General features: G+C 52.2%; 1 protein-coding gene across 2 annotated transcripts in view; it reads right to left on the reverse strand.

Moving 5' to 3' along the window:
* The window catches only part of SLC27A4 (solute carrier family 27 member 4), a 216,662-nt gene that overhangs the window by 60,917 nt on the left and 133,703 nt on the right, over window positions 1-22,042 (reverse strand). For both annotated transcript variants that reach the window (XM_069236970.1, XM_069236971.1), the window contains exons 5-7: window positions 12,443-12,512; window positions 10,960-11,051; window positions 2,758-2,867 (exon numbers count right to left, since the gene is read on the reverse strand). In XM_069236970.1, the coding sequence (XP_069093071.1) occupies window positions 2,758-2,867; window positions 10,960-11,051; window positions 12,443-12,512 (272 nt within the window). The remainder of the gene's footprint in view (window positions 1-2,757; window positions 2,868-10,959; window positions 11,052-12,442; window positions 12,513-22,042) is intronic.

The raw sequence follows: 22,042 nt of genomic DNA on the forward strand, positions 1-22,042 counted from the left end.
GAGAGGACCAGAGGCCCACACTGAGGGACATGAGGAATGAGGGAGGACCAGAGGCCCAAACTGAGGGACAGGCAGGAGGAGAGAGGGAGGACAAGAGGCCCACACTGAGGGACATGAGGAGAGAGGGAAGACCATAGGCCCACAGCGAGGGACATGAGGAATGAGGGAGGACCAGAGACCTACACTGAGTGACGAGGGAGGACCAGAGGCCTAAAAGGAGGGACATAAGGAGAGAGGGAGGACCAGAGCCCTAAACTGAGGGACATGAGGAGAGAGGGCGGACCAGAGGCCTACACTGAGGGACATGAGGAATGAGGGAGGACCAGAGGCCCATACTGAGGGACATGAGAAGAAAGGGAGGACCAGAGGCCCACACTGTGGGACATGAGGAGAGAGGGAGGACAAGAGGCCCACACTGAGGGACATGAGGCGAGAGGGAAGACCAGAGGCCTACACTGAGGAACATGAGGAGAGAGGGAGGACCAGAGGCCCACACTGAGGGACATGAGGAATGAGGGAGGACCAGAGGCCCACACTGAGGGACATGAGGAGAGAGGGAAGACCATAGGCCCACAGCGAGGGACATGAGGAATGATGGAGGACCAGAGACCTACACTGAGTGACATGAGGGAGGACCAGAGGCCTAAAAGGAGGGACATGAGGAAAGAGGGAGGACTAGAGGCCCACACTGAGGGACATGAGGATAACGGGAGGACCAGAGACCTACAAGGAGGGACATGGAGAGAGGGAGGACCATAGACCTACACTGGGGGCCATGAGGAGAGAGGGAGGACCAGAGGCCCACACTGAGAGACATGAGGGGAGAGGGAGGACCAGAGGGCTACAAGGAGGGACATGAGGAGTGAGGGAGGAACAGAGGCCTACACTGAGGGACATGAGTAGAGAGGGAGGACCAGAGGCCCACACTGAGGGACATGAGGAGAAAGGGAGGACAAGAGGCCCACACTGAGGGACATGAGGAGAGAAGAAGGACCAGAGGCCTACACTGAGGTACATGAGGAGAGAGGGAGGACCAGAGGCCCACACTGAGGGACATGAGGAATGAGGGAGGTCCAGAGGCCAACAATGAGGGACATGAGGAGAGAGGGAGGACCAGAGGCCCACACAGAGGAACATGAGAAGAGAGGGAGGACCAGAGACCTAAACTGACGGACATGAGGAGAGAGGGAGAACCAGAGGCCTACAAGGAGGGACATAAGGACTGAGGGACACAAAGAGGGAGGACCAGAGCCCTACACTGAGGGACATGAGGATTGAGGGACACAGAGGGAGGACCAGAGGTCTACAAGGAGGGACTTGAGGAATGAGGGGCACAGCAGGAGGACCAGGGGCCTACAAAGAGGGACATGAGGAGTGAGGGACACAAAGAGGGAAGACCAGAGGTCTACAAGGAGGGACATGAAGATTGAGGGACACAGAGGGAGGACCAGAGGCCTACAAGGAGGGACTTGAGGATTGAGGGGCACAGCAAGAGGACCAGAGGCCTACGAAGAGGGACATGAGGATTGAGGGACACACAGAGGGAGGACCAGAGACCTACAATGAGGGACATGAGGAGTGAGTGACACAAAGAGGGAGGACCAGAGGCCTATATTGAGGGACATGTGGAGTGAGGGACACAAAGAGGGAGGACCAGAGGCCTACAAGGAGAGACATGAGGCGTGAGGGACACAGAGGGATAACCAGAGGCATACAAGGAGGGATATGAGGAGTGAGGGACACAAAGAGCGACGAGCAGAGGTCTACACTTTGGGACATGAGAAGTGAGAGAGGACCAGATGCCTACACTGAGAGACAGGAGGAGAGAGGGAGGACCAGAGGCCCACACTGAGGGACATGAGGCGAGAGGGAGGACCAGAGGCCTAAACCGAGGGACATGAGGAGAGAGGGAGGACCAGGGGCCTAACCTGAGGGACATGAAGAGAGAGGAAGGACCAGAGGCCCACACTGAGGGACATGAAGAGTGAGGGACACAAAGAGGGAGAGACAGTGTACCCTAAATCACTCCTCACTTTCAGTGCCCCTTATTACCCTCACTTAATGTACGCCGTGCATCCCTCACTCACTGAGCACTCACTCACCGACCTTCACTCACTGTTACCCTGCATCACTTATTGGCCCCAAGTCGCTGTGCTCCTAGTTACTCGAAGTTACCCCTTACTCACTGAACCGCAAAGTTACGACCCTCACTTACCTTACCTTAGTCTGTTCTCACTGACTGTGCCCCAAAATGCCCCTCACTCACTGCACGCCTAGTCACTCCTCACTCACCATGCACTGATACACTGATGCACTCCTCACTGACCGTCCCCCCAGTGATGCCTACTTCACAGTGCCCCGGGCGAGTGCTCATTACTCCCAGTGCCCCGGGTCGCACCGCATTCACTGAACCCCGAGTTGTGCCCTCACTCACTGCACGCCTAGTCACTCCTCACTCACCAGGCCCTGATACACTCCTCACTGACCGTCCCCCCCCCAGTGACGCCTCCCTCACAGTGGCCCGGGCGAGTGCTCATTACCCCCAGTGCCCCGGGTCACACCTCATTCACTGAACCCCAAGTTGTGCCCTCACTCACTGCATGCCTAGTCACTCCTCACTCACCATGCACTGATGCCCTCCTCACTGACCGTCCCCCCAGTGATGCCTCCCTCACAGTGCCCCAGGAGAGTGGCTCATTACTCCCAGTGCCCGGGTTGCACCTCATTCACTGAACCCCCAGTTGTGCACTCACTCACCGTACAGTTGTACTTGACACAGTCATCCCAGAAGGCGGAGGCGGAGAACTTCCTCCTGATCACCACGGTGAGGCCGTTCAGGAGGCACTGCCCGATGCCCACGATGTTACCTGTAGGCAGAGAGGGCATCTGTCAAGGCTGGGGATGAACACACATGGTCAGGCGAGATCCGGAGCTCAGAGCTCCTAGAAGAGGGTCCCTACAACACCAAGCACTATCCTAGCACCCTAAAGAGAGAAGATACGAGCAGCTCACTGAGCCATAAATGTAAGAGTGCAAGAGAACACACTGAGCTTCAAGTACCCCAGTGACACGAGATGCCCCCAGCACCCACGCTGTGTGTCTCATTGTGCCCCGGCGACATGACACACAGCACTCGCACCAAGGGTGTCTCATGAGGTCACAGCGACATTAACACACCTAGCACCCACGTCGTGGATGTCTGTCATGGTGCCCCAGTGACATCAGACACACCCAATACCCACGCCCTTGATGTCTCTCATGGTGTCCCATGACACGAGACACACCCAGCACCCACACCGTGGATGTCTGTCATGGTGCCCCAGCTACATGAGAAACACCCTGCACGCACGCTGTGGATGTCTGTCATGGTGCCCCAGTGACATCAGACACACCCAATACCCACGCCCTTGATGTCTCTCATGGTGTCCCATGACATGAAAAACACCCAGCACCCACGCCGTGGATGTCTGTCATGGTGCCCCAGTTACATGAGACACACCCAGCACCCACACCGTGGATGTCTGTCATTGAGCCCCAGTGACATGAGACACACCCAGCACCCACGCCGTGGATGTCTGTCATTGAGCCCTAGTGACATGAAACATACCCAGCACCTACGCCGTGGATGTCTCTCATGGTGTCCCAGCGACATGAGACACACCCAGCACCCACGCCGTGGATGTCTCTCATGGTGTCCCAGCGACATGAGACACACCCGGCACCCACGCCGTGGATGTCTGTCATTCAGCCCCAGTGACATGAGACACACCCAGCAGCCACGCCGTGGATGTCTCTTGTGGTGGGACAGTGACATGAGACACAACCAGCACCCACGCCGTGGATGTCTCTCATGGTGTCACAGTGACATGAGACATACCCAGCACGCACGCTGTGGATGTCTCTCATGGTGTCCCAGTGACATGACACACGCCCAGCACCCACACCGTGGATGTCTCTCATGGTGCCCCAGTGACATCAGACACACCCACGCCACGGATGTCTCTTGTGGTGCCCCAGCGACATGAGACACACCCAGCACCCACACCGTGGATGTCTCTCATGGTGTCACAGTGACATGACACATATCCAGCATCCACACCGTGGATGTCTCTCATGGTGCCCCAGTGACATCAGACACACCTACGCCACGGATGTCTCTTGTGGTGGGCCAGTGACATGAGACACACCCAGCACCCACGCCGTGGATGTCTCTCATAGTGTCATAGTGACATGAGACACACCCAGCACCCACGCCGTGGATGTCTCTCATGGTGCCCCAGTGACATGACACACCCAGCACCCACACCTTGGATGTCTCTCATGGTGTCACAGTGACATGAGACACACCCAGCATCCACGCCGTGGATGTCTCTCATAGTGTCACAGTGACATGAGACACACCCAGCACCCACGCCGTGGATGTCTCTCATGGTGCCCCAGCGACATGAGACACACCCAGCACCAACGCCGTGGATGTCTCTAATGGTGCCCCAGCGACATGAGACACACCCAGCACCCACGCCGTGGATGTCTCTCATGGTGCCCCAGCGACATGAGACACACCCAGCATCCACACCGTGGATGTCTCTCACCGTGGATGTCTCTCATGGTGCCCCAGTGACATGAGACACACCCAGCACCCACACCGTGGATGTCTGTCATTTAGCCCCAGTGACATGAGACACACCCACGCCACAGATGTCTCTTGTGGTGGGTCAGTGACATGAGACACACCCAGCACCCACGCCGTGGATGTCTCTCATGGTGCCCCAGGGACATGAGACACACCCAGCATCCACACCGTGGATGTCTGTCATTGAGCCCCAGTGACATGAGACACACCCACGCCACGCATGTCTCTTGTGGTGGGCCAGTGACATGACACATACCCAGCACCCACGCCGTGGATGTCTCTCATGGTGTCACAGTGACATGACACACACCCAGCACCCACACCGTGGATGTCTGTCATTGAGCCCCAGTGACATGAGACACACCCAGCACCCACGCCGTAGATGTCTCTCATGGTGTCACAGTGACATGAGACATACCCAGCACACACGCTGTGGATGTCTCTCATGGTGTCCCAGTGACATGACACACACCCAGCACCCACACCATAGATGACTCTCATGTGGTCACAGTGACATGACACATACCCAGCATCCACACCGTGGATGTCTCTCATGGTGCCCCAGTGACATCAGACACACCCACGCCACGGATGTCTCTTGTGGTGGGCCAGTGACATGAGACACACCCAGCACCCACGCCGTCGATGTCTCTCATGGTGTTCCAGCGACATGAGACACACCCAGCATCCACACCGTGGATGTCTCTCATGGTGCCCCAGTGACATGAGACACACCCAGCACCCACACCTTGGATGTTCCTCATGGTGTCACAGTGACATGAGACACACCCAGCATCCACGCCGTGGATGTCTCTCATAGTGTCATAGTGACATGAGACACACCCAGCACCCACGCCGTGGATGTCTCTCATGGTGCCCCAGCGACATGAGACACACCCACACCGTGGATGTCTCTCATGGTGTCACAGTGACATGACACATACCCAGCACCCACGCCGTAGATGTCTCTCATGGTGTCATAGTGACATGAGACACACCCAGCACCCACGCCGTGGATGTCTCTCATGGTGCCCCAGCGACATGAGACACACCCAGCACCCACGCCGTGGATGTCTCTCATGGTGCCCCAGCGACATGAGACACACCCACACCGTGGATGTCTCTCATGGTGTCACAGTGACATGACAGATACCCAGCACCCACGCCGTAGATGTCTCTCATGGTGTCATAGTGACATGAGACACACCCAGCACCCACGCCGTGGATGTCTCTCATTGAGCCCCAGTGACATGAGACACACCCACGCCACGCATGTCTCTTGTGGTGGGCCAGTGACATGACACATACCCAGCACCCACGCCGTGGATGTCTCTCATGGTGTCACAGTGACATGACACACACCCAGCACCCACACCGTGGATGTCTGTCATTGAGCCCCAGTGACATGAGACACACCCAGCACCCACGCCGTAGATGTCTCTCATGGTGTCACAGTGACATGAGACATACCCAGCACGCACGCTGTGGATGTCTCTCATGGTGTCCCAGTGACATGACACACACCCAGCACCCACACCATAGATGACTCTCATGTGGTCACAGTGACATGACACATACCCAGCACCCACACCGTGGATGTCTCTCATGGTGCCCCAGTGACATCAGACACACCCACGCCACGGATGTCTCTTGTGGTGGGCCAGTGACATGAGACACACCCAGCACCCACACCGTGGATGTCTCTCATGGTGCCCCAGTGACATGAGACACACCCAGCATCCACACCGTGGATGTCTCTCATGGTGCCCCAGTGACATGATGCCCCAGTGACATGAGACACACCCAGCACCCACACCGTGGATGTCTCTCATGGTGCCCCAGTGACATCAGACACACCCACGCCACGGATGTCTATTGTGGTGGGCCAGTGACATGAGACACACCCAGCACCCACACCGTGGATGTCTCTCATGGTGCCCCAGTGACATGAGACACACCCAGCATCCACACCGTGGATGTCTCTCATGGTGCCCCAGTGACATGATGCCCCAGTGACATGAGACACACCCAGCATCCACACCGTGGATGTCTCTCATGGTGCCCCAGTGACATGAGACACACCCAGCACCCACACCGTGGATGTCTCTCATGGTGTCACAGTGACATGACACATACCCAGCATCCACACCGTGGATGTCTCTCATGGTGCCCCAGTGACATGAGACACACCCAGCATCCACACCGTGGATGTCTCTCATGGTGCCCCAGTGACATCAGACACACCCACGCCACGGATGTCTCTTGTGGTGGGCCAGTGACATGAGACACACCCAGCACCCACACCGTGGATGTCTCTCATGGTGCCCCAGTGACATGAGACACACCCAGCATCCACACCGTGGATGTCTCTCATGGTGCCCCAGTGACATGATGCCCCAGTGACATGAGACACACCCAGCACCCACACCGTGGATGTCTCTCATGGTGCCCCAGTGACATCAGACACACCCACGCCACGGATGTCTATTGTGGTGGGCCAGTGACATGAGACACACCCAGCACCCACACCGTGGATGTCTCTCATGGTGCCCCAGTGACATGAGACACACCCAGCATCCACACCGTGGATGTCTCTCATGGTGCCCCAGTGACATGATGCCCCAGTGACATGAGACACACCCAGCATCCACACCGTGGATGTCTCTCATGGTGCCCCAGTGACATGAGACACACCCAGCACCCACACCTTGGATGTCTCTCATGGTGTCACTGTGACATGCGACACACCCAGCACCCACACCGTGGATGTCTCTCATGGCGCCCCAAAGACATCAGGCACATCCAGCACCCACAAAAACACACTTGCAACCACTTATTGAGTCACTTTAAAAGTCACGACAAAAAACACCCACACGAGTTACCCCAGCAACCATCATGAAACCCAAGCAGTCACCACAAGAGACACAGGCACCAGGAGAGTCAGCTTCAGTGCCCTCTGTCAGACAATCACAGAATCCCCCCAAAAGAAACCACAGCATCCTCTCTGGCAAATTCCCAAACACAGAAAGACTGCTTTAAGGAGAAAGCCTATAACCCCAGCTGCAGCCAATCACGCTGCAGCAAAGCATCTTGTTTTCTCATGATCAGTCCCTGAGGTCTCGAGAGACAGCGCTCTTCATCCTGATTGGTGAACCAGGAGGACTTCCTGAAACACCTGGCATTTCTACTCCGCTCCTTGGACAGGTACATCTAAATAGTTAGTTCTGGGTCACGGGGTACCAGGCTGATCTCATGCAGCATCAGGGTTTGGCAGACCAAAGGTGCTGTGCCAGAAGCAGACTGTGCCAGCCTCTGCAGAAGGATTCCTTGCAGAAGAACCAGCAAATAAGTTGACCTAGAATAACTAGAGGACGCAGCCTGGTCTGAGCCTGGACAGCAGAGGGCGAGCATCAGATGGCCCTGGAAAAACCACAAAAAAGCATCAGCTAGCCCTTGAATGATCACATGTCTCAATCAGATCTGAGCCTGCACAGCCAGAGGGTGAGCATCAGCTAGCCCTTGAATGATCACATGCCTCAATCAGGCCTGAGCCTGCACAGCCAGAGGGCGAGCATCAGATGGTCCTCGAATAACCACAGGAGTCAATCAGGTCTGAGCCTGCACAGCAGAAGGCGAGCATCAGATGGTCCTTAAATAACCACAGGACTCAATCAGGCATGAGCTTTCACAGCCGAAGGATGAGAATCAGATGGTCCTCGAAAAATTATAGGACTCAATCAGGTATGAGTCTACACAGCCAGAGGGCAAGCATCAGATGGTCCTCAAATAACCGCAGGACTCAGTCAATCAGATCTGAGCCTGCACAGCCAGAGGGCGAGCATCAGATAGTCCTCGAACATCCACAGGACTCAATCAAGTCTGAACCTGCACAGCCAGAGGGCGAGCATCAGATGGTCCTCAATTAACCCAAGGGCTCAATCAGATCTGACCCAGCACATCCAGAGGGCAAGCATCAGATGTTCCTCTCATCTCAGGACAGCCACACGCTTTCGCTGAACAAGACTTTTGAATCCATTAATTTCTCATCTGGTCTCACCATGAGACTCAGGGCGTGGCTCCGAGGCCTGGCTCTCGGGTCCACATGGGACTAGTGTCCGTGTCCCGGGACGCACACATTAGGCTGTGGTAGCAGAGAACCCTTATTCTGATCATCACTAAACAGACCACTTTTGTGGTTTAGTTGCAGATGTGGCGCTTACAGGCCCCTCGAGTAAAGTTCCACTTGGATGAAATACTTAGACCTGGTGCAGACATCCCATGTGCCTAGCCTGTGCCTGGTTTAGGTATGGTGAGTGGCAGACATACTCCTTGCTTGTTGTGAATGTATGGTTGCAGAGATCAGTGGGGTCCGTTTTGGATGCCCCAGATAAAGCTTAGAACGAGACGGAGGTTGTGGTACAACCTCCCCAGACAGTGATAGTGTATTGTCGCATTACAGATTAGAAGGGTGTAGCCTCGGACTCTAAAGTGAGGAAGGGTGAAGACAAGGCTGCTTTAGAAATGCAGCAATGACCTTTGTTAGCAAGGGCCGACTGGTCCTCCCTTCTGCAGCACTGACATTTGGCTGATCACAGGTGTGCAAGTGGGAAGGGATTGCCTTTTGTTGTGCAGAGGCAATATTTGAGGCGGGTCAGACTTATGTCTTCCTAGAGTGATATTCCAGAAGGCTGATGATAGCCAGGTAAAGTCTCTCTTCACACTTCTTTATGCATCTTTTGGGTGCTTCAGTTTAGAGAGCCTTGCCTCTACTTGCTGTAAGCCTCACTGAAGATTCCCGAGCACCCGATACTACAGGTAAACCAACCAAGTAAATCAGAACATGGACTTTGTTGCTTCTGTTAAGTTAAATTGTTATTTTTCCTCTTTACACACTGAAGCCCTAAAAGAACATTTAGCACAAGTGGAATGACTTACAGGTTACAGAACCAGGAAGGACTCACACCATAGTGAGCTTGCACGGGTTCCATAATCTCAGCCAGTTATTCTCTGTGATTATAACTCCGTAATACTCATATTAGAACCCTGTACTTGACTACCATACCTTGTGAAGTAATACATTTTGTTGTGTAATAAAAGTACTTCTCGTCTGCTTTAAAGAAAGGCAGTGGGCTGGATGCATTTATTGTATGTTGCATTAAGTGTCTCAGTTGTAGTCTCTACCTCTCACACACCTCCTTGAGAAGCCTTGGACTGCTCACCCTCGCTGCCCTGAGATTCATGTGCGGAAAGTGTGTACTTCTAGAGTTTGCAGTGCTGTATTAGTCAAGCTCTGGGACATCAGCAGTAACGGGTCTCAACCCCAACAGATGAGGCCCAGTACCCCCTGCTTTCTCTTTGGTCCCTAAACTGGCTCTGACTTGAATAGCATGAACAACTGCTCATTCTGAATAACAAAACACAAGATCTACCCCACACATCCACCCAGGAAACAAGTCAACATTCCAGACACTACATTTCAACTCTTGCTCAACTGGATTGAAACAAAGAGCACGAAGCAGGCAGACTTGAGCACAAGTACAGACAGGCGCACATCTGCTGTTCGAGCAGTAGTGCACAGACATCCTGTGATCCTCACAGGAATAGAAACATATGAAGGTATTTCAGTTATACATTACATACCCAATCACCATAATTTTGGAGGACAATATAATTTGCTCTTGCTGTTCAGCAGCAAATCTGCAATACAAACACTCACAGCACAATCATGAATCCTAACCTTGTGAGAATGAACAAGCCAAACTTCACATAGCATAGTGCCACGATTCCTTCTACGCAGTGTTTCAAAAGACACCAGACCTGTCACAGGACTAGGAAACTTTGTTTGCAGCACCAGCCTCTTTCACTGCTTGTTCCAGCCACATCCAGAAGATACAAACCACCCTGAAGTCATCCATTATGGTACGATTAAGCCTTTTGACCAAACCATTTCATTCAGGGTGATACAATGATGATAATCAATGCTCAGCGCTAATGCCGTTAAAGAATTACTCTATCCACTTCAGTCTGGGCTGCCAGCTATTATCCTTCAGAATAGCTAGTGGAAAATAATCCATTTTGGAAAACAACCACCATATAAACAATGGATTACCATCAAGTCATCCAAGCTAACAGGGTGAGCCAAAGCCACACACCCCTAGGCACACACATGACAACCTCAGCCAGGACCAACTGGACAAAATAGCCCTTAGTGAGGTTTTGCCATCACTCACCACAAAACCAAAGTACCTGCCACATTGGAAAGGAGCCCCCATACCAACTCAGTCAACAGTACGGTGAAACCACCTCTGGTGTTAGGCTGCACTTACCTGCCGAGTGATACAGAGGGAGACAGTCGTACACCACGTCATCAGACGTCATACCAAACCCATGGTACACCAGGGCAGCCATGCGGTAATACCTGCAGCCGAAGGGCAGAGAAGGAGTCAGCAAGGATAGGGTGACGGGAGGAATGATGTGCTTTAGAGAGAAAAGTGAAGGACAAAGACCCCAAGGGAGAACAGTGCGTGTGTAAGAAAGAGAGAGACATCAAGGAGACAGATGTAGAGAGCAAGGGAAGGTAAAATGAGTGGACCCACAGGAGGTAGGCGAAAGTGGCAGCTGTTGACAGAGAGGGACAGAAAAAGGCCAGGATGAGGAGGATAAGAGTGACAGCTGTAGAAAGAGGGAGAGAGTCCAAGATGAGGTAGATAAGAGAGACATCTGTAGACAGAAGGAAAGAGATAGCTTAGATGAGGTAGATAAGAGAGACATCCGTAGACAGAAGGAAAGAGATAGCCTAGATGAGGTAGATAAGAGAGACATCTGTAGATGAGGGAGATAAGAGAGACATCTGTAGACAGAAGGAAAGAGATAGCCTAGATGAGGGAGATAAGCGAGACATCTGTAGACAGAAGGAAAGAGATAGCTTAGATGAGGTAGATAAGAGAGACATCCGTAGAAAGAAGGAAAGAGATAGCCTAGATGAGGTAGATAAGAGAGACATCTGTAGATGAGGGAGATAAGAGAGACATCTGTAGACAGAATGAAAGAGATAGCCTAGATGAGGGAGATAAGAGAGACATCTGTAGAAAGAGAAGGAAAGAGATAGCCTAGAGGAGGGAGATAAGAGACATCTGTAGAAAAAGAAGGAAAGAGATAGCCTAGATGAGGGAGATAACAGAGACATCTGTAGACAGAGAGGGAGAGAGACAGGCCGAGACGAGGTTGATAAGAGACAGCTGTCGATAGAGAGGGACAGAGATGTCATGTGAGGTAGATATAGACAGCTGTAGACAGAGATAGGACAGCAGTAGACAGAGGGGGAGAGAGGCAGGCCAAGATGAGGAGGATATGAGAGACACCTGTAGACAGAGAGAAAAAGAGATCACAATGAAGTGGACAAGAATGACAGCTGTAGATAGAAAGGGTGAGAGTGTCCAATATAAGGTAAAGGAGAGTGGCAGCCTTAGACAGACAGGGATAGAGATAAGAGAGACAGCTCTAGACAGAGGGAGAGTGAGGCCAAGATGAGGTAGATAAGAGGGTGTAGAGAGAGAGGGCACGAGGAGATAGGTAAGAGTGACAGCTGGAGACGGAGACCAGAGCATCCGCAGGAGTGACTGACCTCTCCCCTTCACTCTTAGAGACCTCCCTTGTATCATGTGAGTGCTTTTACCCCCCAGCAGGTCTCCTCTTCCCACCCGCTCCACCTGTGCTCCCCTATACAAGGCTCATGCTCTTGCATCGATCACCCCTTCCCACCCTGATCAAACCCCCAAGTACTCTCCAGGACCCCCAGCACCTGCTCACCTGCTGTGCACCACTATAGCAGCTTTGGGCATCCCAGTTGTGCCGGACGTGTAGATATAGAACAGCTTGTCTGCAAACAAAGAAAGGTTTCAGTACAGCTCAGTCACAGTACCAGATACCACATACCTCCCATAGCCTTGTGGTCTGTTGTGTGCCTCACACTGCTCTGGATGGTGTCCTGTGTGCCTCACACTGCTCTGGATGGTGTCTGGTTTACCTCACACAGCTCTGTATGGTGTTCTGTGTGCCTCACACAGCTCTGTACAGTGTCGTGGTGGATACCTCACACAGCTCTGGATGGTGTCCTGTGTACCTAACACAGCTCTGTACGGTGTCCTGTGCGCCTCACACTGCTATGGATGGTGTTTGGTGTACTTCACACAGCCCTGGATGGTGTCCTGTGTACCTCACAGAGCTCTATATGGTGTCCGGTCTACTTCACACAGCTCTGGAAGGTGTCTGGTGTGCCTCACACAGCTCTGTATGGTGTCCTGTGTGTCTCACACGGCTTTGGATGGTGTCCTGTGTGCCTCCTAATTATAGACAGAAACAGAAGAAGGCAGTATGTAGTGTGACTCAAGAAATACTGACTCAGGAGCTATCGCCTCAGGAGCTATCGCATCAGGAGCTACTGACTGGGGAACTACAGACTCTAAGCTATCCCCTCAGGAGCTATCGCCTCAGGAGCTAATGACTGGGGAACTACAGACTCTAAGCTATTGCCTCAGGTGCTATCGCCTCAGGAGCTATCGCCTCAGGAGCTATCGCCTCAGGAGCTATAGACTCAGGAACTATCAGCTCAGGAGCTACTGACTTGGGAAATATAGACTCTAAGCTATCGCCTCAGGAACTATTGACTCAGGAGCTATCGACTGGGGAACTATAGGCTCTAAGATATCTCCCCAGGAGCCATCGACTCAGGAGCTATCGACTCACGAGCTATCAACTCACACACTATTGCCCCAGTGTTAGAAACGAGGTCTCTAGTTGGCAGAGGTATACACCCTTGTCCAAGTAGGGACCACAGTCCTAGTCAGGGTAAGTCACAACACAATCCAAATTATCCTGTGCCACCCTCTGGTAGCTTGGCACTGTACAGTCAGCTTTAACTTAGAAGGCAATGTGTAAAGTATTTGTGCAATAAATCATACAGTAAGACTGTGAAAACACCACAAAAATACACCACATAGTGTTTAGAAAAAGATAATATTCATCTGAATAAATAAGACCAAAGCGACAAAGATCCAATAAGCACAAGTTGAAATATCACTTTTATAAGGTTTATAAGAGTCTCAACCCTTAGAAGCAAAGAGTTGTCTCTTTGTAACACACAGTACCTGAGATGCGCCAAAAATAACGACGCACAGGGACCGCAGAGGAGGAGATGTGTGGAAAAATAAGGTGTTGCATTGGATTTTCCGATGCGGCACAGACAATGCGTTGTTTCTTTCCACGCTGCAAGGGGTTTGTGTTGTTTTTCAGCGTGCAGTCTTGGTTCCTCACTACAATGCGGGGATATTTTGACACCCAGGGACGATGTGCTGAAAAATCCTTGGCGCGCTGGAAGAAGGAACAGGCACTGCGGCGATCCGGTAGGCGATGCGTCAAATTTCCAGTTGGAAAGTCGAGGCTGTGTTGTTCCAGCTGTGTGGCAATTTCTCAGCCACAATGCAGGCTTTGCGTCGATTTCTGCATTCTTTGCATGGATTTTCGATGCACAAGGAATTTCTTGAAGAGGTGAACTCTTAGTTGGCCCTAAGACTTCAGAAAACAGGAGGCAAGCTCAATCCAAGCCCTTGGAGAGCACTTTTAGGGAAGCAGAGCCCCTCCAGCAAAGTCCGAGGAGCCTTTGCCTCGGGAGCTACTGACTAGGGAACTACAGGCTCTAAGCTATTGCCTCAGGAACTATCAACCTGGCTCAGTGTAGGAGGCTGGCCTGGCTTGTAGTGGGTACCAGAGGTACTTACACCTTGTGCCAGGTCCAGTTATCCCCTATTAGTGTAGAAGAGGTGTTTCTAGCGGCTAAGGCTGATAGAAGGTAGCTATAGCAAAGCAGCTTAGGCTGAACTAGGAGACATGTAAAGCTCCTACTATACCACTGGTGTCATATGCACAATATAATAAGAAAACACAATACACGGATATACTAAAAATAAAGGTACTTTTTTTTTATGACAATATGCCAAAAGTATCTCCGTGAGTACCCTCAGTATGAGGATGCCAAATATACACAAGATATAGGTACACAATACCAAAATTATGCATTAATAGCAAAAGGAAGTAATGCAAGCAGTGTAAAGTTACAATAGATTGCAATAGGAGCACATAGGTATAGGGGCAACACAAACCATATACTCCAAAAGTGGAATGCGAACCACGAATGGACCCCAAACCTATGTGAGCTTGTAGAGGGTCGCAGGGACTGTAAGAAAACAGTGAGGGTTAGAAAAACAGTCCACCCCAAGACCCTGTAAGGTAGGTGTAAAGTGCACCTACAACCCCCAGAGAGCACAGAAGTCGTGATAGGGGGATTCTGCAAGGAAAACCAACACCAGCAATGCAACAACAGTGGATTTCTGGACCTGAGTACCTGTAAGACAAGGGAACCAAGTCCAAGAGTCCCGGCAGTGTTGAGAATGGGCAGGAGCCCAGGGAATGCCAGCTGATGGTGCAAGGAAGCTGCCACCGGATGGAAGAAGCTTGGTGTTTTGCAAGAACGAAGAAGACTAGGAACTTCCCCTTTGGAGGATGGATGTCCCACGTCGTGAAGAAGCTTGCAGAGGTGTTCCCACACAGAAAGACCACAAACAAGCCTTGCTAGCTGCAAGGGTCGCGGTTAGGGTTTTTGGATGCTGCTGTGGCCCAGAGGGCCACATGTGCTGTGGAGGGACCAGGATGTCGCCACTTGGATGAGGAGACAGAGGGGGCGCCCAGCAAGTCAGGGAGCCCTCACAGAAGCAGGCAGCACCTGCAGAAGTACCGGATCAGGCACTTAGAAGAGGAGTGAACCGGAGTCCACCCGAAGTCAGAAAAGGGAGTCCCACGATGGCGGAGGACAACTCAGAAGGTTGTGCACTGCAGGTTAGTGTCAGGGACCCAGGCTTGGCTGTGCACGAAGGAAATCCTGGAAGAGTGCACAGGAGCCGGAGCAGCTGCAAATCACGCGGTACTCAGCAATGCAGTCTAGCGTGGGGAGGCAAGGACTTACCTCCACCAAACTTGGATTGAAGAGTCACTGGACTGTGGGAGTCACTTGGACAGAGTTGCTGAGTTCCAGGGACCACGCTCGTTGGGCTGAGAGGGACCCTGAGGACCGGTGATGCAGTCTTTTGTTGCCTGAGGTTGCAGGGGGAAGATTCCGTCGACCCACGGGAGATTTCTTCAGAGCTCCTGGTGCAGAAAGGAGGCAGGCTACCCCCAGAGCATGCACCACCAGGAAACAGTCGAGAAAGCCGGCAGGATGAAGCGATACAAGGTTGCTAGTAGTCGTCTTGCTACTTTGTTGCGTTTCTGCAGGCGTCCTGAGCAGTCAGCGGTCGATCCTTTGGCAGAAGGTGAAGAGGGAGATGCAGAGGAACTCTGGTGAGCTCTTGCATTTGGTATCTGAAGAATTCCTAAAAGCAGAGACCCTAAATAGCCAGAAAAGGAGGTTTGGCTACCTAGGAAGGAGGATTGGCTACCAAGAGAGGTAGGAGCCTATCAGAAGGAGTCTCTGACGTCACCTGCTGGCACTGGCCACTCAGAGCAGTCCAGTGTGCCAGCAACACCTCTGTTTCCAAGATGGCAGAGGTCTGGGGCACACTGGAGGAGCTCTGGACACCTCCCAGGGGAGGTGCAGGTCAGGGGAGTGGTCACTCCCCTTTCCTTTGTCCAGTTTCGCACCAGAGCAGAGCTGGGGGATCCCTGAACCAGTGTAGACTGGCTTATGCAGAGATGGGCACCATCTGTGCCCATGAAAGCATTTCCAGAGGCTGGGGGAGGCTACTCCTCCCCAGCCTTCACACCCTCTCTCAGAGGAAATCCTTTGTTCTGCCTTCCTGGGTCAGGGCTGCCTGGACCCCAGGAGAGCAGAAACCTGTCTGAGGGGTAGGCAGCTGCAGCTGCAGTGCAAACCCTGAAAAGGCAGTTTGGCAGTACCCGGGTTCTGTGCTAGAGACCCGGGGATCATGGAATTGTCTCCCCAATGCCAGAATAGCATTGGGGTGACAATTCCATGATCTTAGACATGTTACATGGCCATGTTCGGAGTTACCATTGTGACGCTATACATAGTGCACGCGTGTAATGGTGTACCCGCACTCACAAAGTCCGAGGAATTTGCCCTGAACGATGTGGGGGCACCTGGGCTAGTGCCAGGGTGCCCACACACTAAGTAACTTTGCACCTAACCTTTACCAGGTAAAGGTTAGACATATAGGTGACTTATAAGTTACTTAAGTGCAGTGATAAATGGCTGTGAAATAACGTGGACGTTCTTTCACTCAGGCTGCACTGGCAGGCCTGTGTAAGAAATGTCAGATCTCCCTATGGGTGGCAAAAGAAATGCTGCAGCCCATAGGGATCTCCTGGAACCCCAATACCCTGGGTACCTCAGTACCATATACTAGGGAATTATATGGGTGTACCAGTATGCCAATGTGAATTGGTGAAATTGGTCACTAGCCTGTTAGTGACAATTTGGAAAGCAGAGAGAGCATTACCACTGAGGTTCTGGATAGCAGAGCCTCAGTGAGACAGTTAGGCATCACACGGAGCACATACATAAGGGCCACAAACTTATGAGCACTGGGGCCCTGGCTAGCAGGGTCCCAGTGACACATAACAAAAACACTGACAACATAGGGTTTTCACTATGAGCACTGGGCCCTGGCTAGCAGGATCCCAGTGAGACAGTGAAAACACCCTGCCATATACTCACTAACAGGCCAAAAGTAGGGGTAACAAGGCTAGAAAGAGGCTACTTTCTCATACTCAGGAGCTGGCGACTGGACTCAGGAACTATAGACTCTGGAGCTATGGACTCAGGAGCTAACAACTAAGGTACTATTGACTAAGCAACTAATGAATCAGGAACTATTGACTTTCCCATGCATGTGGGGCACATGCGGGGTGTCCGGCTACATGTGCACAAGTGGATTGGCTGGAACTGCGTAGCCTTCTCTGTGTTAAGCAGAGTCAGCACCCCATTCAATCTCTAGGGAGGATGTTTCTAGGGGTGCTGTTAAGGGGTGTAACAACCCATGGGGCTGAGAAGGGTATGGTTGGCATCAAGAGCTCTGGGTTGACATCTAGATCTCTTTGTGAGCGTATGATGCTGGCCCTGTATGTACTGTGCAAAACCAGGCACACTGCGCAGGGGGTCCAGGCAACTACACATTGGTTTCCAGAGGTAATACTTAGACCACCTAATGCTACAATTTTAAAGGTAGCTGGTCGAGCAGTTAGGCTAATCCAGGAGATGTGGCAAGTATTTGCTGTACTCACATATCCAATCATGCACCACACACACTCAATGAAATTTAGACCAGAATTTATGAAAATACTTCAGATTTTTGTATAAATTTTAAGACCAAGATCTTTAAGATACGTTAAGTACTTTTTGAGAAATGACTTTTCAAGGTTTCAATAAAGTTGGTCTTTCTGCGTGTAATTACGCACCATAGGACTCAATAGGCAGTCACTTTTAAAAATGCATTAAAAATCGTACATTTGAGTTACCAGTCTCTTTTTTGCAGGGTGGTCGCCGTAGTCGGTGGGCACACTGTGCCAGCTGGAGAGCCCCAGGTGGCTTCCTGTTTCGGCGGGAGCAGCTTTGGAAAGTCTCTTGGCACAGGCACAGGGCCACCTGGAGGGGCCAATTGGAAAAGGAGCTGCTTTGCAGATTTAAAGATGGTGCCTTGGGCTCCCCTTGGGCTGTTGAGGTCGCAAGGGGTTGGGGACCCGTGGCACACAGCAGATCTCGCGGTGCAAGGCTCAGGGAGACCCGGTTCAGGGCGATTTGAAGTGCTTGGATGCTGTGCGCTTAGGGATCCTTTGGAGCTGGAGCTAAGTCTTCTTCCGTGGGCCTTGCAGGACGTCCTGGGTGCTCTGGTGGGAGGTCCGGGGTGTCACTGAAGTCCCTCGACTGGGGCTTCCTCCTAGTCCAGTTGCAGCTTGGGGTGAGTTGTTTTTGGGGTTGTCCGACATGAACTGACCAGTACTATGGGTATTGGCACAACTCGGCCATGGGAGGGCGCTGTGCGACCAAAGCTGGCACACTTGCAGGTCTCGTCTGGGCTGTCGTAGGTGTGTCGTCGGGTCAGACTGCGACTTCCGGTTGCGGAGATATCATCCGGTCGGTGAAGTGACCCTCACCAGTTTGCTGGTTCCTTGCAGGTTTCTTTGGTTTCTTGGTTGGTGCCTCCACTCAGGAGGGAATTCTTGGGATATTTGCAAAGCCTGGATGGTCTTGAGGTCTACTGAGGTCAGTCCAGTGGTCAGCTCCTCCACAGAAGTGATTGTCGGGAATCTGGTGCAGCAAACAGGGGTCTTGGAGCCTCTTCTGGTGCAGCAGGTCCTCTGTTCTTGTCCTGTAGGGTTCTTTGGTGCGGTCTTCTTATCTTTCAGATGAATCTAGTTTCTTGGTCTAGGGGAGCCCACTAAATGCTGAATTTAGTGGGTGTTTTAAGGGGAATCTGGTAGTGTCCACAGGGACACTTAACCTTGGGTGGCTATACTCAGTACAGCGACCACTTACTGTGGGAAGGGTCGCTTCCCTAAACCTCATTGGCTATTTTCCTGCCATCCAACATGAAGGAAAATTAAATGGGGGGGTCCACCTCGCCTGCAAGCCCTTAGGGGTGGTGCAGGCTCAGTGAGACCCCCTCCTCCTGCCCTTTGTGTGGTTTACCGCCTTTGCTTTCGACAAAAGTGGGGGATGACAAATGGGGGCTCAAGTTTCAAGGGTGGCAGCCCTTTGAAGCTCAGCACCAGGAGAGTGCACATTCCTGAGGGAGGGGATGTTAGCTCCTCCACCCAGGAAGGGCATTGGCTTACAAACCAGAGAGCCGTAGCTATCCCCCAGGTTTCTATATTGGCCGTATGGAGTGGCAGCTGGATGGAACCAGTCAGCAACTCTGCCAGTTAGGGTTAGCTTTTGCAGGGGGCATCTCTAAGGTGACCCCCGGGGACTTTTGGGGTTAAATCTAACAGTGGTACCAGTTTGGATTTATCATACTGAGCTGTTTGATACCAAACAACCCAGGGTTCAGAGTGTAGGAGGCTAGCCTGGATTATAGTGGGTACCTTGTGGTACTTACACCTTGTGCCAGGTCCAGTTATCCCTTATTAGTAGATTAGAGGTGTTCTAGCAGCTTAGGCTGATAGAGGTAGCTATAGCAGAGCAGCTTAGGCTGAACTAGGAGACATGTAAAGCTCCTAGTATACCACTTATATCACTTAGCCCTATATCATAAGAAACACAATACACAGAAGTACTAAAAATAATGATACTTTATTTTAGTGACAATATGCCAAAAGTATCTCAGAGGATATACTTCCTTAGGAGGTAAGTAATATACACAAGATATACACACAAACCAAAATCAGGTAAGTAAACAGTTAGAAAAGTAGTGCAAACACTGTAGAATACAATAGGATGCAATAGGCCTAGGGGCAACACAAACCATATACTCCAAACGTGGAATGCGAACCACGAATGGACGCCAGGCCTAGTGTGGTGTGTAGAGGGTCACTGGGAGTGTAAGAAAACACTAATGGTGTGTCCAAGATACCCCACCCCAAGACCCTGAAAAGTAGGAGTAAAGTTACCCTACTACCCCAGAAACACACTAAAGTCGTGATAGGGGATTCTGCAAAGACCAGAACAGACTGCAATGCACTGAAGACGGATTCCTGGACCTGAGGACCTGTAAAGGAAGGGGACCCAGTCCAAGAGTCACGCAAGTGTCCAGGGGGGCAGGAGCCCACTAAACCCCGGATGAAGATGCAAAAGGGCTGCCTCTGGGTGGAAGAAGCCGAAGAATCTGCAACAACGGAAGGTGCCAGGAACTTCTCCTTTGCACAGAAGATGTCCCACGGCGTGCTGGAGGATGCAGAGTTGTTTCCACGCAGAAAGACCGCAAACAAGCCTTGCTAGCTGCAAGAGTCGCAAGAGTCACGGTTGAAGAAAATGGGTGCTGCCCGGGCCAGGAAGGACCAGGAGGTTGCCCCTTGGAGGAGGAGACAGAGGGGGCGCTCAGCAGCACAGAGAGCACACGCAAAAGCAGGCAGCACCCGCAGAAGCACCTGAACAGGCGTTCAAGAAATCTGAGCACAGCGGTCGTCTCAACACTACAAAAGAGGGTCCCACAAAGCCAGTGGTCAACTCAGCGAGTTGAGCAATGCAGGAAGGAGTGCTGGGGACCTGGGTTGTGCTGTGCACAAAGGATTCCTTGCAAAAGTGCACAGAAGCCCTAGCAGCTGCAGATCACACAGTATACAGGATTACTGTCTGGCGTGGGGGAGGCAAGGACTTACCTCCACCAAATTTGGACAGAAGGACCACTGGACTGTTAGGGTCACCTGGATCCAGCTCCTGTGTTCCAGGGACCACGCTCGTCAAGATGAGAGGGGACCCAGAGGACCGGTGATGCAGAAGTTTGGTGCCTGCATTAGCAGGAGGAAGATTCCGTCGACCCACAGGAGATTTCTTCTTGGCTTCCAGTGCAGGGTGAAGGCAGACAGCTCTCAGAGCATGCACCACCAGGAAACAGTCGAGAAAGCCGGCAGGATTAGATGCTACAATGTTGCTGGTAGTCGTCTTGCTACATTGTTGCGGTTTTGCAGGCATCCTGGAGCAGTCAGAGGTCGATCCTTGGCAGAAGTTGAAGAGAGAGATGCAGAGGAACTCTGGTGAGCTCTTGCATTCGTTATCTGAAGAGAAACCCACAGGAGAGACCCTAAATAGCCGTCAGAGGAGGATTGACTACCTAACCAGGTAAGCACCTATCAGGAGGGGTCTCTGATGTCACCTGCTGGCACTGGCCACTCAGAGGTCTCCATTGTGCCCTCACACCTCTGCATTCAAGATGGCAGAGGTCTGGGACACACTGGAGGAGCGCTGGGCACCACCCCTGGGGTGGTGATGGACAGGTTTTGCACCAGAGCAGGGGCTGGGGGATCCCTGAACCGGTGTAGACTGGCTTATGCAAGGAGGGCACCATCTGTGCCCTTCAAAGCATTTCCAGAGGCTGGGGGAGGCTACTCCTCCCCAGCCCTTAACACCTATCCCCAAAGGGAGAGGGTGTAACACTCTCTCTCAGAGGAAATCCTTTGTTCTGCCTTCCTGGGACTGGGCTGCCCAGACCCCAGGAGGGCAGAAGCCTGTCTGTGGGTTGGCAGCAGCGGTAGCTCCAGTGAAAACCCCAGAGAGCTAGTTTGGCAGTACCCGGGCTCTATGCTGGAGCCCCGGGGATGCATGGGATTGGCACCCCAATACCAGATTTGGCATGGGGGGACAATGCCATGACCTTAAGACATGTTACATGGCCATATTCAGAGTTACCATATTGACCTATATGTAGTGCACACGTGTAATGGTGTCCCCGCACTCACAAAGTC

Source organism: Pleurodeles waltl, chromosome 6, assembly GCF_031143425.1.
Source record: "Pleurodeles waltl isolate 20211129_DDA chromosome 6, aPleWal1.hap1.20221129, whole genome shotgun sequence".
Taxonomy (NCBI): Eukaryota; Metazoa; Chordata; class Amphibia; order Caudata; family Salamandridae; genus Pleurodeles; species Pleurodeles waltl.